The sequence below is a fragment of the Glycine soja genome, chromosome 8 (assembly GCF_004193775.1).
Source record: "Glycine soja cultivar W05 chromosome 8, ASM419377v2, whole genome shotgun sequence".
Taxonomy (NCBI): Eukaryota; Viridiplantae; Streptophyta; class Magnoliopsida; order Fabales; family Fabaceae; genus Glycine; species Glycine soja.
The window spans coordinates 10,962,986-10,979,761 of record NC_041009.1 but is presented as its reverse complement, the minus strand read 5'-3'; the positions used below and the strand labels follow the sequence as shown (position 1 = coordinate 10,979,761).

Here is a 16,776-nt window from a genome sequence, read left to right as displayed (position 1 = left end):
TTATTCCTCACCCAAATCTGCATATAGAATAGAACAAATAAAACTCGGTGAGTTCTCCATTCTCTGGCCAAATATAAGAATTAGTGTGCGTATGTCAGTATGTGTTAATATTGATATTTTGTGAGTCTCTTCTGAAAAAATGGAACGTGATTTTCGCTGGTTTGTTTTAAAGGTTTTACGAACAACAAATCTGTTGCAGTGAAATTAGCCTACACAAGTATGAGTGCCTTTTTTTTTTTAGTTTAAATGATTGTCCATCTAATGTTCGAGAATATTTATATATACCAATATAGTATATTTTTTGACAAATTAATCTAAAACTAAAAATGATTTATTAAAACATATAATTAGAAAATAATTTACTAGTATGCGATAGATTTGTTGCGTAAGTATATAGCTTGGATGGTACATCTGTGACTTATGATAAAAATTAGAGAGAAAAAAGTAACTTACAGAAAAATATAAATATAGTCTTTTTAATATAGATTACAAATTATTCCTTAGACTCAAACTCAAAACAATAAATAAGCATACCAGTTAAAAGTAAAATATAAATATAATAAATAAAAGATATAATATGGACAAATTAAATAAAATAGAAAAGATAAATTTTATATCAAAAACACCTAAGATTGTATGATTATATTTTCGTTTTTGGATCGAGCCGAAACAACTCATTCTATTTCTAGTTGATTTGTTTGGTGATTGTATGATTATAATTTATTAAATAATTTAATTTTCACAGTTATTTTAAAATCAATTGATTGAATTTGCGTGACATGTGACACTGATTTTTTACGGATTAGAAATTAGAAATTAGAGCTATGATATGATGAAGGGCGCTAGGGCTTAAGCCGTATTTGTATTGGCAGCTTAACCCCTCCGTAAACCCTAGCTAGTATAACTGGAAAGAAGCACTTGCTTTGCTGCTCTCAGTTCAGTTGCTGCCGTCGTCGTCTCTTCGTTTTACTCCTCCAGGTCTCATTTCTTGCTCATTATTTCCTCCACCTGAGGCCTTTATCGTGCATGACTCTTATTGACTCTGCTACGATAGTGATATTAGTGACAGTTCACAATTCAATTATGAAATAAGGATTTTGAAATTCTGGAATTGAAAAACAATTTCAATTAGACGGTTTATTATCATTTATTTGTTTATTCTGTTGTTGATATGTTCTGTGTGAGATGGTGACTTGTGAGAACTTCAATTTTGTAGCAGAAGAAAAGAATGAGGAAGAAAGTGGACGAGCGAATCAGAACTTTAATTGAAAATGGCGTCAGAACAAGGCATAGGTCCATGTTCATCATCGTTGGCGACAAGTCTCGAGACCAGGTCTTTTTATATTAGCCTAATAGTGATAGGCTTCTCACTATTTGACCATTTTGGGAACTCCATTTAATGGCAAAGAGTAGTGCAATTTGAGTGCTAAATGCAGTCTCTACTGTGTGCAGATTGTAAATCTTCATTACATGCTTAGCAAGGCACAGATTAAGTCCAGGCCAACTGTGTTATGGTGTTACAAGGACAAGCTTGAACTAAGCAGGTTTCGTATCAATGCAACTGTCTTGTGCGAATAAACTTTGTTTTACATGTGCTTGATTGATATGATTATAAATATGCTAATGCAGTCACAAGAAAAAGCGTAGCAAGCAGATTAAAAAATTGGTGCAGAGGGGTCTCTACGATCCGGAGAAAGGTGATTCGTTTGACTTGTTTCTGGCAGGTGGGGGATTCACTTACTGTTTATACAAGGAATCAGAAAAAGTTCTTGGCAATACCTTTGGCATGTGTGTGCTTCAGGTATCACACACTTCCTGCTAGTTTCTTGTGCAGTTGTGCTTTCTAGGCTGGCTTCCTCTTTCCCTTTTCCAAGATAAATCAATTTTACCATCATCTTTCCATTTAGGATTTTGAGGCATTGACACCTAATCTCCTAGCAAGAACAATAGAGACAGTGGAGGGAGGAGGGCTGATTGTTTTGCTGCTTCGGTCTCTATCCTCGCTGACCAGTCTGTGCACCATGGTGATGGTATGAACATAGATTCACCAGCATTTTTAATTTTCAATTCATTTGGCTAATTATAAGTGTTGTTTTAAGCTGTAGTTGGTACTCCCTTCTTTTGATGATATTTGAGACCTGTGACCAGGACTTTGATTTCATGATAGTCATTTTGTTTTTTTCTTTTCTGCATTGCATTATTTATTGGAGTTCATAGGCTTTCATGAAATATTAGACATGCTTCTCATAAAATCTCTTGTTTTACAAAAAGGGGTATTGGTCATTAATCGAGTTAATTGTGTTAGCTAATGGTTTCTTTACATGTATTTGAAATGGATTTGATATCTCTCTTTACTCAAGTTGATACTCTGCATTATATTTGTGTTGTTTCCTTTATTTTCTTCTTTTATCTATTATTCTTATTTGAAGATTTCTTGTCCTTGCTAGTTGTTTAAGTTATTTCTTTCCTTTTTCTTAATAAATTCATTTTATATAAAAAATGATAAATTTAGCCATAACATCTAAGTTAGCATACCTAATGTTGAAAAGATAAAATATAAATAAAAGAATGGAAATAACTGCTATTAGATGATAGAATGAAAGAAACACAAGAAAAGAGGATTTCTCGAAAGAGAAACTGAAAACACAAAATCTAGAAAAAGAAAGGCACATTAACTAAGGAGTTAACGGACTTCTATAATCTATATATTTCCTCTCTAAATAGACACAAGCTGGTGAGCTCCATAATGAGGCTAACTAGACCTCTCACTCTGTATCCTACAAAAATTATAAAGTTTATGCACAAAACTTCTTGCATTTCTGTCCATGCACAAACACCATAATATTACAAAAGAAGACATTTGCATGTGAACTTGTATCCCTTGTTACTATTCCCCACCTTGGTTTTTTTTTTCATCCTTTTGAATATAAAATTACATAAGGAATCAGATTTGTGGTGCATATAAGAGACATCCCCAAAAGATTTTCCTGTGAAGAACAACTTCTCTGAAAACAAAAACTTCCACTAACTTAAGTCCATTTCTCAACTAGAATATTTCTCATTTTTGTTAAATCCCAAACCTATAACTGTTTTAAAATGCATATATATATATATATATATATCATGAAGGATAGATATTATATGTTTGATTGGGGACTTGGGGTTTCAGTAAAATAAATGTATTGTATGTGAGAAGTAAATATTGCCCCTAAAAATAATTATTTTTGTTGGGCTCTAATAGAAATGATCGCATTGTTCTTATTCTCCAACTCCAAGCATTTTTCATGGAAGCCTGAAAACTATAAATTTATATTTCTATGGTTACGTAGATGAGTCATTGCTTACCATGCTAGTTTTCTGTTAAAAGTCTCATTAAATTCAACTTGCATGTTGATTGCTGATTGCAGGATGTCCATGATAGATTTCGAACTGAATCCCACAATGAGGCTGCTGGGCGCTTTAATGAACGGTTCTTATTATCACTTGCTTCTTGCAAGGCATGTGTGGTAATGGATGATGAACTGAATATATTACCAATTTCATCTCACATAAGGTCTATTACCCCAGTTCCTGTTAAAGAGGTACTCTCGTTACGTCTTCAACAAAATATTTCCTTTTCCCTTTTCCTTTTTGATGGGTTTTGCAGATAGTTTTGGGTTTTAATGCATGAAAGGCCTAATGCCAAAGTGAGCACAAGTGCAAAACAAATCATTTCTTTTAAACATTTTCCCAGGTTTTAATTTTGGCTTTAAATTAAATATGTAATGTGTCTTGATTGATGTTTCTGAAGATTCTGGTGCAAACAGGTCCTTTTGCCTCCCTCAAGAATCTGGAGATATAGTGTTCCTACTTCCTATATATTTTGCTTTCAATATATGATATAAATACTTCAGAATCTTTGTGATAGTTTGGAAGCATCTGATGACTGTGAATATTCGATATTTGTACTTATAAAGATGTCGGAGAGAGATAATACTGAGAGGAAGAGGAAATATGGAAGAGACTAGAGAGAGTAATTTTGTAATGGGATGATCTGTATAGCATAACCTCTCTATGTGTGTGTGTATACTATAACTACTAGTACTAGGTTAAGGATGCAGTATAAACTACATCTAGACTCCGCCCACATACTCTCAAGTCTCAATAACTCTGAACAATACTGATTAATTTTCACTCTTGATCTTCCATTGGGATGCAATATTCCTCATACTTAGTGTCAGATGCTTACTTGTTGCTGATAAAAAAAGATGCTTGTTGAAAACACTATCATGATAATTGTTGGATTTAATATTTTCTAATTTGAGTAGTTGTTTGTACTTTGTACTTTTTCATATAGTTAGACATTTTGTAAATTTTTGTTTTTGATATTTGAATAACTGCTGGTCTTACACTCTTACTCTATTCTAATTTCTAACTACATCTAATTGTAGTGCATGGGCTTGCAATTTTTTTAATCATAATACCAAAGCCATTTTAACTATATTGTAGGGTTTTTTTTTCTCTCTCTTGAAAGCCAAGCAAGATGCTTGTTTCTTACTTTCTTTAAATTTTGGTGGGGTTATACGTAATGGTTTGTCTCTGAATTGATGGTGTAGGACTCTGACGAACTCTCAGAAGCAGAACAGGACCTGAAGAACCTTAAAGAACAACTAAATGAAGATTTCCCTGTAGGGCCATTGATTAAGAAGTGTTGCACATTGGACCAGGTAGGTTTGTTTACCTCAACTTTGCATTTTCTACTTTTGTCCAACCAAAATTGGTTTTTGGGTGGCAGATGCGAGCAAGTTTTATATGATTTTTGTTAATAGGGAAAAGCTGTTGTGACATTTCTGGATGTAATTTTGGACAAGACACTTCGTAGTACTGTTGCTTTATTGGCTGCTCGTGGTCGTGGGAAATCAGCTGCTCTTGGTTTATCAGTTGCTGGAGCCATAGCTGTTGGGTACTGTGCCTTCTGGACAGAGATATATTTATATGGATAGTTGCAACAATTCTTTTAGTATCTTATAAGAAAATTCTGTGTAGGTATTCAAATATCTTTGTGACTGCACCCAGCCCTGAGAATTTGAAAACCTTGTTTGACTTTATATGCAAGGGTTTTGATGCTCTTAACTACAAGGTACTGGTTCTCTCCCTTGCTGACAGCTATAACCCTTATTGGTTAGTTTATTGGGAAAAAATCAAGTCTCATATCGGCTAAAGATAGTGCCAAGATAGAGTATATAAGTGGGGGACAACCCTCACTTTACAAGCTAGTTTTGTATGATTGAGTTAGGTTCAAATCCAAATTTTAAGATGGTATTAGAACCTTTCCTGCATCCATTATGGGCCACTTACCATATTATCCACACAACAAGCCCAAAAGTGTTAAGCGTGGGGTGTATTGGAAAAAATCCAAGTCCCACGTAGTTCCAAGGATGGAAGCTGGGCAGTTTAATTAAGAAACCACTGGCATTTATGTTTGATTTCTACCTGGTTCATTACGCATTTAAATCATAATGTAGTGCGTATTTGGATTAATTTATCTGCACAAAAGTGAAGTTAAAAAAGGGTGACCCGGTACATGAGTTGAACACTAAAGTTGCCTTACACCCTTGCCAAATGTACCAGCTTTTTTACAAACAGTTTTTATCTTTAAAAAAAGCTTTTCACCACAATTTAATCTTTTCCAAAATACACTTTAAGAGTGATACTGTTTCCAATGTCAATAGGAACATATTGATTATGATGTGGTGAAAAGTGCGAATCCCGAGTTCAAGAAAGGTACTGTAAGGATCAATATTTACAAGCACCACAGACAGACAATTCAGGTAAGTTCGTTGAACCTTTTGCATTAATTACTGTTAAGGGAACTTACTGATGCTGTGAGGTTACGAGTTAATTCTGGACTTATTTTCCATCTTTATTTCAATCAGTATATACTGCCACATGAGCATGAAAAGCTTTCACAAGTTGAACTGTTGGTTGTTGATGAAGCAGCTGCTATTCCACTGCCAGTGGTGAAGTCTTTGCTGGGTCCATATCTGGTCTTCCTGTCTTCTACTGTTAATGGGTGTGAATAATGTTTGTTTTTGGTGAAATTTCCATATATCATGCCAAATGCAATTTTTTGTTTTTTTGTAAACAATTATCAATCCTTTTGAACTATTAGCTGTTTCCTTCCTTTCCTTAGCCAATTTTCTGTCTCCTCATGTGGCTTAAATACTGACCATTTTTTTTTGTAACTCATTGAAAGTTATGAAGGTACTGGACGCTCTTTATCACTAAAACTTGTGCAGCAGTTGGAAGAGCAAAGCCATGTGTCTACTAAGAGCACAAAGGACACTGGTACTTATTTACGCTCAGCTTTTACATGTCAGTTTAAATAAATATGTGCATGTCATGCGCTGTTTTGAATGGAAACACAGTCTAAGTGGATTATGAAATTAAGATCATTGGTTTTCTATGTTCTGTTAAATGATTGTAATACAATCTTTTCAAAGTCCTTGTGCAATATTGCTAAATCTTGAATTATATGTTTCAGGTCGCCTGTTTAAGAAAATAGAATTGAGTGAATCCATCAGATATGCTTCTGGGGATCCCATTGAAAGCTGGCTTAACTCTCTACTTTGCTTAGATGCTTCAAACACCATCCCTAATATTAGCAGGTTATATCAAGCTTATTTCATATTTCCTTGGACAATGAGACCATTTTAGTCTATCTCCACTTACTGTTTTTGTCCTGAAATCAGGTTACCTCCACCTAGCGAGTGCGATTTATACTATGTTAATCGGGATACGCTCTTCTCCTATCACAGAGATAGTGAATTATTTTTGCAGGTAAAGTCAGATTGATCTGTTTATGTAGGGTGGCTTGTGATTGATGTTTTCATTTGTTCAAATGCTTTACTAAAATATTCTATTATTGCAGCGAATGATGGCCTTATATGTTGCATCTCATTACAAGAATTCTCCAAATGATTTGCAACTGATGGCGGATGCTCCAGCACACCACTTATTTGTACTACTTGGTATAATTTGTTTTCTTTCTTGTTATTCTTCTTTTGTTCCTCTTTTTAAATTAGCATGACTCAAATTAGTCTTATAATATTATTTGTATGGCAGGACCTGTTGATGAATCAAAGAATCAACTTCCTGATATTTTGTGTGTCATCCAGGTTTGCATCTTTAGTATAGATCACACTATTTTTCTGCTTCATTTTTTGCATATGGCTTGTCTCATTGGTTTGGCTTCCATTACTGGGCTTGCCTTATCTGTTTTGTCCAATTATGATGGGGAAATTGTTGACTTGTTTCTTGTGATGTGACCCATTATGACGCAACAAGCATAAAACATATTGTGGAAGCTGTGGGAAACAGTTATTTTGATATTGATATTATCTACAGACTGGGACACTATCTTATATTGGTTTAGAATGCTTGAAGCTTGGGGTTCTCTTTGTTTAAATATTGATGCTTGATAGCACATATCAATTTTTTAATCAGATATGTGAAGCTGTTGTATATGCTTGAGCTCTTATTTATGCCTCTGCTTTATCATGCAGCTCAAAATTTGTAATTGGAGCACTAATTACAGTATTTCAAATTTATGGTGGTTGCTTGATTTCCTTCATTCAACCGAAAATTTTGCCACCACCCGCTCCTTTTTTTTATTTTTAATTTTGCTTTATGTTAGCTTTAAATTTGTTATTATTTATGGTTTTAGTTCAGATGATTATGTTTACTATCCCGCCTTCTGCTTGTCTTTTATTTGTGACTTCCTATATTCCACAACTTTGATTTACAGGTTTCCCTTGAGGGGCAGATTTCTCGTAAGTCAGCAATCCAAAGTTTGACCGATGGTCATCAACCTTTTGGAGATCAAATTCCATGGAAATTCTGCGAGCAATTCCGAGATACAGTTTTCCCCTCGCTTTCAGGTGCTCGTATTGTACGCATAGCGACACACCCAAGTGCCATGAGGGTAACTTTTATATTCTGCTCTTTCATATGGTTTAACTAGATTCTGCCAAAGTTGTTACTTATTTCTTTTATTTCAGCTTGGATATGGTTCACAAGCAGTTGAACTTTTAATACGGTGAGTGCATGGTTGCTTTCTTGTTTCAATTCGAGTAATGTTTATTTTATTATCTTTTCCTTTTCACACAACGTTCCATGAGCATAGGATGTTCTTCAAAAGTTTTTAATTTAATATTTGATTTGGTTTGAGAGGAGCCTTGGTTCAACAATATGATGGAAAATATCTGATATTTGTGTGTACAGTCAATTATTGTTCTAATCAAGCCTTGTTGTTAGGATTTTCTTTATTGTAATTAATGCAGTATAAGTATAAATATATGAGGAATGCTAGTGACTCTATCTAGTACTCTTTATGATTGGCTGAACTTTATTGGAAATCACCAATTTTGGCGGGTCCCACTCCTCATTTAATGACTCCTGATTTAGAAGTGGGACCCACCAAATTTGGTGATTTCTAATAAATTTCAACCGATCATGGAAATAGTGTTAGAAAGAGCATCATAGAGAATATTGCTAGCATTCCTCTAAATATATTCTTCTGTGGTCTGATCTGATTACACAAAATTCACACTTTTTACCCTCTTAGACCCTACAATGTTGGTGGCATCATGCACAGGCCAGTCAAAGAAATGATTTGGCTTGTGCATGAATTGTCCTGTTCATTAAAATGTTGCTCGTTGCTTTAAGAGAAGCTGTAATTTGGTGTTCATTATATATATATACATATATGATAAGATGTTAAATGCAGAATATCATCAATTAATCATTTACATCACTGCCTGCAGCTACTATGAAGGACAACTTATTCCTATTTCCGAGATTGATGTTGAAGATAAAGTGCAGGCTCCACGAGTTAGAGTCACAGAAGCTGCAAAGCAAGTATGTTACCGCTGAAAGTCCCTTTTTGAATAGTTTTAGTTGTGTATTCATGAAAGTGTTTGAAAATTATGTATATCATAATGGTATGAAAACTAAAGTTCCTTTCAGTCTAACGGACAGGCATATGTAAGACCAAGATTCAACCCGTAAAGACAACATTTTCATAATTGAGAAAATGTCATTCATATTAATTATATTAAGAGAGATTATATTCTCTTGCTCTTAATAAAATAGATGTGATTTAATGATTGTTGTCATTGATCCTGTCTGATATTCTCTTGCTTTGCATAAACTTACGAAGTGTCTGATATTCATGCTATGGTCCTAATTTTCCTTTTGAAGCATTTATGGTGGCTCACGTGGAATGTATCTTTCAATTGTATATTCTATTTTTTCTTTCCAAAGAAAGATGTAATATTTTCTTGCTTCTTTCAATGGCTTTGTTTCGATTTCATAGAGAAAGACAAACATTACTGTAAGACAGGTCCTTGGTTTGTTTTAGCTTTTAGATATTAATGACTGAACTCAAACATACAGTGCAGGGTGCATTTGAGCAAGAATGGCAGGCTATAATTGATTTGTTATTTTCTGTGCCTTTTAACTCTTATCAATTTATGTTTATCTTTTTCAAATATGCTTTATCTTTTTCATGATACTACTATGGAATATGGATTCAGGTTTCACTACTTGAAGAAAATATAAAACCTCGAACAGATCTTCCTCATTTGCTAGTACATCTGCGTGAAAGGCAGCCAGAAAAGCTCCATTACATTGGTGTCTCCTTTGGGCTAACTTTGGACCTTTTTCGCTTTTGGAGGAAACATAAATTTGCTCCTTTCTACATTGGCCAGATTCCAGTTAAGCTTTATTTTTTCTTAAGCAGTAGATAAGACTGAATTTATTTTTACAAGTAATTAACATGTTTCTTCAACTTGATAGAATGCTGTGACTGGTGAGCATACATGCATGATCCTGAAACCCCTAAACAATGATGAAATTGAAGCTGATGGATCAAATCAACTGGGCTTTTTTAGTCCATTTTACCAAGGTGGGTTCATCTTCCTTTGCTGTTGTGATATTTGTGTTTGGTATTTATGATTTATTTTGTGAATGGTTGATGATTTCATTTGCTACTTGTAGATTTTAGACAAAGATTTGCTAAACTTCTTGCTTCCACTTTTCGTGTCATGGAATACAAGCTTGCTTTGAGGTTAGTATTAAGAATTTAGTAGTTCACTGTTATAAATTATTAGATAGTGATTTGGATATTTTGGAGTTCATTGAATTCTGGGGAACTAGGATTATGTGCCATATTGATTAATAAGATTTTCCACATCTTTATTTTATCATTTTGATAAAAGAAGTATTGGTAGAAGAGAAGATGAAGTGCAAAGCAGAGGAGTAACTGAAAAGACAAAACAAAAGACTTGAAAGAAAAAGAACTTAATATTTCAGTGTGTTTAGAATACAAGCTCTAATCCTCTTTTTATTGGCTAAATGGCTGATGCTAATTAAGGGAAATAGGGGAAAACATAAGAAAGGAAATAGGAAAAATATTAAAGATACAATGAGATATTTACTACATTATATCAAAGATATTTACTAGACTCCCCCTCGAGTTGGTAAATGGATATTAGTCATTTCCAACTTGCTAGTAAGCTCTTGGAATCTCGTTGTAGGGAGCCCCTTGGTGAATACATTTGCCAATTGGAGCCCCTGAATGGATGTAATTGTAAGGTGTAGTTAAGACCACATAAGTGAATATTTTAAAACTCTGGCTTTAGAGTTTCTTGAACTCTAGGATATACATCCCCCATTTACATCTCTATTTTTCTAAGTTCTTGTTATCATGATAATTTATCCAGCATAATAGATCCCAAAATCAATTTCAAGAACCAAGACCCTACGGAGGCCACATCTGATAAATGTCTGCAGTCAGTCAAAGATTATTTATCACCACATGATATGAAGCGATTAGAGGCGTATGTTGACAACCTGGCTGACTTTCATCTGGTAAGAGCTCAAGTGATGGATATCAATCAGTTTTTCTTGATGATGGCATATCTAATACTACTTACGTCTTACATTCCTATTTATAAGACCCAAATTAGAAGAGGTGTTTGTTTCTTTTTATGGGACTCAATCCATAATGTCTCTTGCATTAATTATTTTTAGATTAAATGTCCCTAGTTAATTATATTGGCAAACAGTTAGGAGAGAGAGGAGTATTAATGACAAAGGTAATTTTGGGAAAAAAATATAAATTTAAGACAAATTTATTGTTATAAACTAAATTAACAAATTTTCTTAATCCTAATGAATTAGGTAATTGCATCTTATATATAGGAACAATGGTAGTACTATTTTGGTAATTGAAAATTGTCATTCTCCTAATGGCTCTCACTTCCTTGGTAAAAAAGCCTAAAAGGTGATCCCCTTTTCAATTTTCAAATTAGAAGTTCATCTTGCCCCCCCCCCCCCCCCCACCCCATCCGAAAAGTGTCTTTTTCTTTTCCCCAATATATTTTGACATAATGTAATTGTCATTTAATTTGACATGGTTGTTGACTAAAGTGAGTAATAAATTTTTATTGTATGAGCTGCAGTGGCCAGACAAATTAAATCAACATTTGCGTATTTTGCATGACATGTATGATCGTCAATATGTGAGAATCTTGATGAGAAAATTAATTGGCATTTAATATAGTTCAGTGTGGCGAACTGATGAAGCATCTTGCGCTATGTCACTGCTAAAGTTGAGATGTAACTGTGCCAAGCATAGTCCATTGATTATCTGTTTAAGAAATTTGTAGTGCTTTTAAGTTTGATCTTGACCCTTTTTCTCTTTTACAGATTTTAGATTTGGTTCCAACCCTTACACATCTGTACTTCCAAGAAAAGCTCCCAGTTACGTTGTCGTATGCTCAAGCTTCTGTGTTACTCTGCATTGGTCTGCAGAATCAGAACATTTCATACATTGAGGTCTGTTTATCTACTTATTAATTTGTTTAGTTGTAATATTACACTCAGATGACTATTTAGCACCTGATGCCTAGTACATCAAAGCAATAAAGGATAACATAAAACTGAATCCTATTAAAATACTTATATGCCCTTTTTTAAACAGGGACAAACGAATTTGGAAAGGCAAACGATATTGTCTCTATTTATAAAGGTTATGAAGAAGTTCTACAAATATCTAGATGGCCTTGCATCCAAGGAGATTGAATCAACCTTGCCAAGACTGAAAGAAGTAAGTTTCTTAATGACAATTTACCTTTGTGTATTCCATGGCATGGTGCTTTCACTAGAATTCATAGAAAATTTTGGTTAGTGAACTCACTTCTGCTGCAGTGTGTTTAGGAACGCAAATTCTAATTTGTGCATCCTTTTTTATCATTCACTAATCTTGCACCTCTTTTTCTCTTCTCTTCTGGGTTATGTTTTGTTTTGTCCCTAGATTGTCATGGAACCTCATAGTGTCTCTTTGGACGAAGATCTCAATAATGCAGCTAAACAAGTTGAGGTATGTGCCTTTATCGTTTGTGGAAGATCCCTACCTCAAATCCCATCTTTGCTTGTTTTCACCTCCGGTTTTCATTGCTCATATCTTAAATGATTGTCACTGGATAGGATGACATGAAATCAAAAGCAGAAGCAACCTTTACTCCCGAATTGCTCCAGCAGTTTGCCATTGAAGGAGAATCTGGCTTTGAGACTGTTTTACAAAATAATGGTGGAAAAATACCCATAGGTGGTCTTATTAGCGTGAAATCCAGCAAAGTGAAGCATGAAAAGGAGAAGGGAAGTCATAAGAGTGACAAAAAGCGGAGTAAAGATAACCACAACCATAAATCAAGCAAAAGGAAAAGATCTTGAATTGACCATGGGAAGAACCACCCAAGATAAAACTATGATGATTTCGGGGATTGTTGGTCCTTGAGTCAGAACAGCAATATAGGAGCAAAGTGAACGCCCAAATTGAAGGGGGAATCCACTGACAAAAGCTCAGTTCATATTCTTCATAAATTTCAATTGCAGGATTCCGTATTATTGCTGCTATACTTCAATTTTATTTTATTTTTCATGTTTCATGGGAATTAGTGGACAATATGACGGCATTAGTATCAATGTGACGGCTGCAGAGAAATATATCAATTTTACCAGCTTTTTCTTTGGCAGCTCAAGAGGATAAGATGACCACAATTTCCAGTTTTTTCTCCTTTTGTGGACAACTACATCATTACTATATATGCATTTTTGCAAGAAAGTATATCTTATACGATATTATTGTAAGGTGTTACACTTGAAAATTGAAATTGCATAGTATAAAGTGTTAATACGAATGATAATTTGGGGGGGGGGGGGGGGGGTGTAAAGAGGATTGAATTGACCTACTGATCTAATTGACTCAATCCACAGTCAACAGTAGATTCGAGAGAGAATAAATTAATTAAACTAATACGAAAATTTTTTTTAGATAAAATTTGTTTTAAAACACTATCGTAAGTCGCTGATGGAGCCTTGAGAAAATTTTACTTGTTATCGATCCCCCAACAAATACGAAAATTGACATCGACAAAAGAACCAATCAACTTTCTTTGAATGTATATACTGGAGACGTGCTGAACGTAACCGGATTGAGACTATTAATAATTCTGGTAATAATCAGATAGGCATGTACTTTGGATCTGCAATTTGGACTATGGTATGTAAACTTCCCAGGGGTGGATCTATGCATGAACAATTGTCAACAGAATATACTTCCCACTCTTTAATTTCACATTTGTCTAGTGCAGCAACTATCTTAGTCCTCTCTGTGTCATTTGGAAATGCTCCATCTGGACTAACAAGTACTGCCCCAGTATAAGATTGCCCTGCAACTCTAGCAGCACCGTGATAATAGAACAAACCCCAACTAAGATTATCAGATACATCCACAATTGTCCAAAACTCATTTGAAACAACTCCGTTATCTAATACACTAAAATAGAATGTGCCAGGTACCTTACCTCTTCTGACCCTATATTTCCTCCTACTCCAGACCAATTGGCCTTCCAATGTTTTTACCTGGAATACGGGCTCATACCAAAATGACCCTTTTGCTTTTCCCCTATAGAAAAACTGGTATTGGCATGGAAATTGATCATATGCCGGGTTCTGCCCTGCTACAACACGCCAGCTCCCTTTGAAACTCTCCAACCATCCAACAAACAAATCTTCTGCCATTTCATGACTTCAGTTCTGCCCCTGGAACTCAATCATTGGAGGCACATATGGCTTGTCAGGGATTTCTGCTTTCAACTCAAGACAGTTGTTTTTCAGTAATACACATAGTGAAAAGGCTTCTAGATTTGTACTTTCATATGAAGCAATACATCAGTAGTTACAAACTTGATCAACAGGACTACACTTATTCAAGCATTGAAGAGCTTTCCTACAATTGGGATCCAACAAGCAATTAAGTACCTGACGACCACAGTTCTTCAACATACAGTTTAGGGTGGAAAAACCTTTAGCTCCCAAGTTCTTCAACACTGGAACCGGCCTTATATAAGCATTGATTAGTACCAGCAAACAGAACCTTATATCATCAGAATTATGTCGATCCCATGCTTCAGATACTGTTTGCACTACTTCATATGATTCTTTAGCTTTATCAGATTGAGACTTTCCAAAAAAATTTCCAAATATACTTCCTCTTACTTCACTGGGAACATCATAGCCTCCTAATTTGTTTTTCAAATCTGGTGAAGAGTCAAGGCATATTACATTTTCAATAGTTTTGCAGTTGTTATTAATCCACTCAACGGATTCCTTGTTTGTAACAGCAACAATCACGAATATATCAGCATTCAGTAATTCTCTCTGGAGTTTTATGGTCATTTGTCCATTAGATATGATACATTCATCTGTAAATACAAGAAGTTCATACCCTTCATCAACCCATTTCAATCTCTGCCTGGTAAAAGGAATTATTAATGACACTGGACCCAATCAAAAGATTAAGCATACTATTCTTATAAGAAATATAATGACAAACGAAGTACAGGTGTAGCAAGACACGTCACAAGAAGATATAGAAGATTTCTGTCACAGATCTGAAGATATTCTAAATAAAGGCAAAAGCTGCATGTTATCCAGCCAAATTTGAAAGCAATATGCTGTAATAATGATATCACAAGCACAAAATCCCAATTATATATATAAATAAATATATATATATATATATATATATACACACACAAACACACAGAGAGAGAGAGAGAGAGAGGGAGATTGTACCTATTGTACTGTAGTCCAAGTAAATAGATCTGATCTCTTTATCTGTCTTGGTTATTTATGTGCAAATCTCTTTTTCAATTCTTAACTTGTTATTTGGAAAGAGATATTTTCAGTTATGATAAACCTCTAAGGTCAAGTCTTTTCAATTGAATTGCAGTGCTTAATAAAATTAAAACCAATGACATATTACAGGTTTAATTCGAAGGCCATCAAAGGTGGTTTCCTTGACATGTGTGGTGCAAGCATGAATCAGTTCCTCACCTGTACTTACATTGTTTAGTTGATCTTTCTTCACGGAATTCTTTGTTTGGCCTTTTGGAAAGTGTTTGGAGTGTTATGGGTCCTTGGAGCAGATTTTGTGGAGTAGCTTAACTGATTTTGCTAAAGGAAAAAAGAAGCCAATTTTTTAGGCAATGTGCTGGAGTTTTAACTCTCAGATCTTTGTGGAGATCTCTTATAGGTTTATTGGCTTCAATTTGGTGTAAAGCTTTGCCTCATTGATGTTTTCTTTCTTTTTTGTTAATATTGTTTTCTAATGAATCATGTAATTCAAACAAAGTTCACGAGAGGCTAATGTAAATTACTCTGAAACTTAGGAAATTATCATGTGTGCTACTCCAAATGTCACTCAATGCACCTTATTTCCTTCCCTTTCTCCTCCTCCTCCTCCACAAATAGTTCACATTTGCCAAATACTTAAATAACTTTCACTAATTCAATTCATCAAAATTGTCCACTGCAAGCATCCTAGTTCTCTCTCAAAACTAATTCCCGAAATATTGAACCACGAAAAAAAAAAAAAAAACCTTTGAACATATTGCTAAGTGCTAACAATCATCCACAAGATGTTTTATAATATTATCATGCATTAAATAAGTACTATAAAATAAAAACAAAAGATAGACACAGAGAGAGGGAGAGGGAGAATAAATTAACGTTTGGATCCATAAAAGTCGAGGTTGCTGGAATAATAAATAATTAACTTATTAAACAACACAAAAACTCATTGAATTTGATATAATAACTGAAGGAAAGAAAATTTGAGAGGGTACGTAACAGTGTGAAGCATGACTTGTTCCCAAGATGCAGACTTGAGAGGGCTGGCAACTCCGTGGCCAACCACTGCCACCATCCTCACCGGTGGCGCGGATGGATGCTCCGCCGTCACGGCAGAGAAGACGGTTGTCGGAGGGCAAAAGCGAGTGCGTGGTGGTGAGGGAAAAGAGAGAGAGGCATGGGCATGACATTGATATTGATGGTGAAAAGGAAAAGTGAAAGAGAAAGAGTTACTACGAACAAACTGAAAACCGATTGTCTCAACATTTTTATTTTTTAGTTGCAAATTGAGAGACATCTAAACACACGGAGATTGAGATATGAGATGTGAGAGTGTGTCCACAACACAGCATTAACGTTAACCAACCATTGCATTTAGCTGAGCTGCTACCTGTCACAAAAGTCTTTCATTCACCTCCTTTCTTCATTCCAGAAACCTTGAGACACTTTTATTTATTCAGGTTAAATTAAATAATTTAATCACATACACTTGCACTATTATAGTATTTTTTGTGAATTATTCCATATAATAATTAT

General features: G+C 34.7%; 1 protein-coding gene and 1 pseudogene across 3 annotated transcripts; one reads left to right on the top strand and one right to left on the bottom strand.

Annotated features, from left to right (window-relative positions):
- The first annotated feature begins 825 nt into the window (after positions 1 to 825).
- On the top strand, positions 826 to 13,164 carry LOC114421922 (RNA cytidine acetyltransferase 1-like). 2 transcript variants are annotated; one of them, XM_028388061.1, is made up of 27 exons: positions 826 to 978; positions 1,217 to 1,333; positions 1,453 to 1,544; positions 1,630 to 1,801; positions 1,908 to 2,030; positions 3,408 to 3,581; positions 4,596 to 4,706; positions 4,809 to 4,942; positions 5,026 to 5,119; positions 5,712 to 5,810; positions 5,916 to 6,052; positions 6,236 to 6,327; positions 6,524 to 6,647; positions 6,732 to 6,819; positions 6,911 to 7,010; positions 7,105 to 7,157; positions 7,787 to 7,963; positions 8,040 to 8,077; positions 8,805 to 8,898; positions 9,576 to 9,755; positions 9,838 to 9,946; positions 10,039 to 10,108; positions 10,764 to 10,911; positions 11,752 to 11,880; positions 12,026 to 12,151; positions 12,359 to 12,424; positions 12,532 to 13,164. In XM_028388061.1, the coding sequence occupies exons 2-27, from the start codon at positions 1,229 to 1,231 to the stop codon at positions 12,775 to 12,777; spliced, it is 3,081 nt and encodes a 1,026-aa protein (XP_028243862.1). In that variant the 5' UTR covers positions 826 to 978; positions 1,217 to 1,228; the 3' UTR covers positions 12,778 to 13,164. The 2 variants fall into 2 exon arrangements, with proteins under 2 accessions (XP_028243862.1, XP_028243861.1); XM_028388060.1 differs by having other exon boundaries at positions 827 to 978; positions 1,220 to 1,333.
- Positions 12,979 to 16,430, bottom strand: LOC114420960 (annotated as a pseudogene). Its single transcript, XR_003668468.1, has 2 exons — positions 16,304 to 16,430; positions 12,979 to 14,885 (listed from the first exon to the last, which is right to left on the bottom strand). The product of XR_003668468.1 is annotated as a violaxanthin de-epoxidase, chloroplastic-like (transcript).
- Between the last annotated feature and the right edge of the window lie 346 nt (positions 16,431 to 16,776).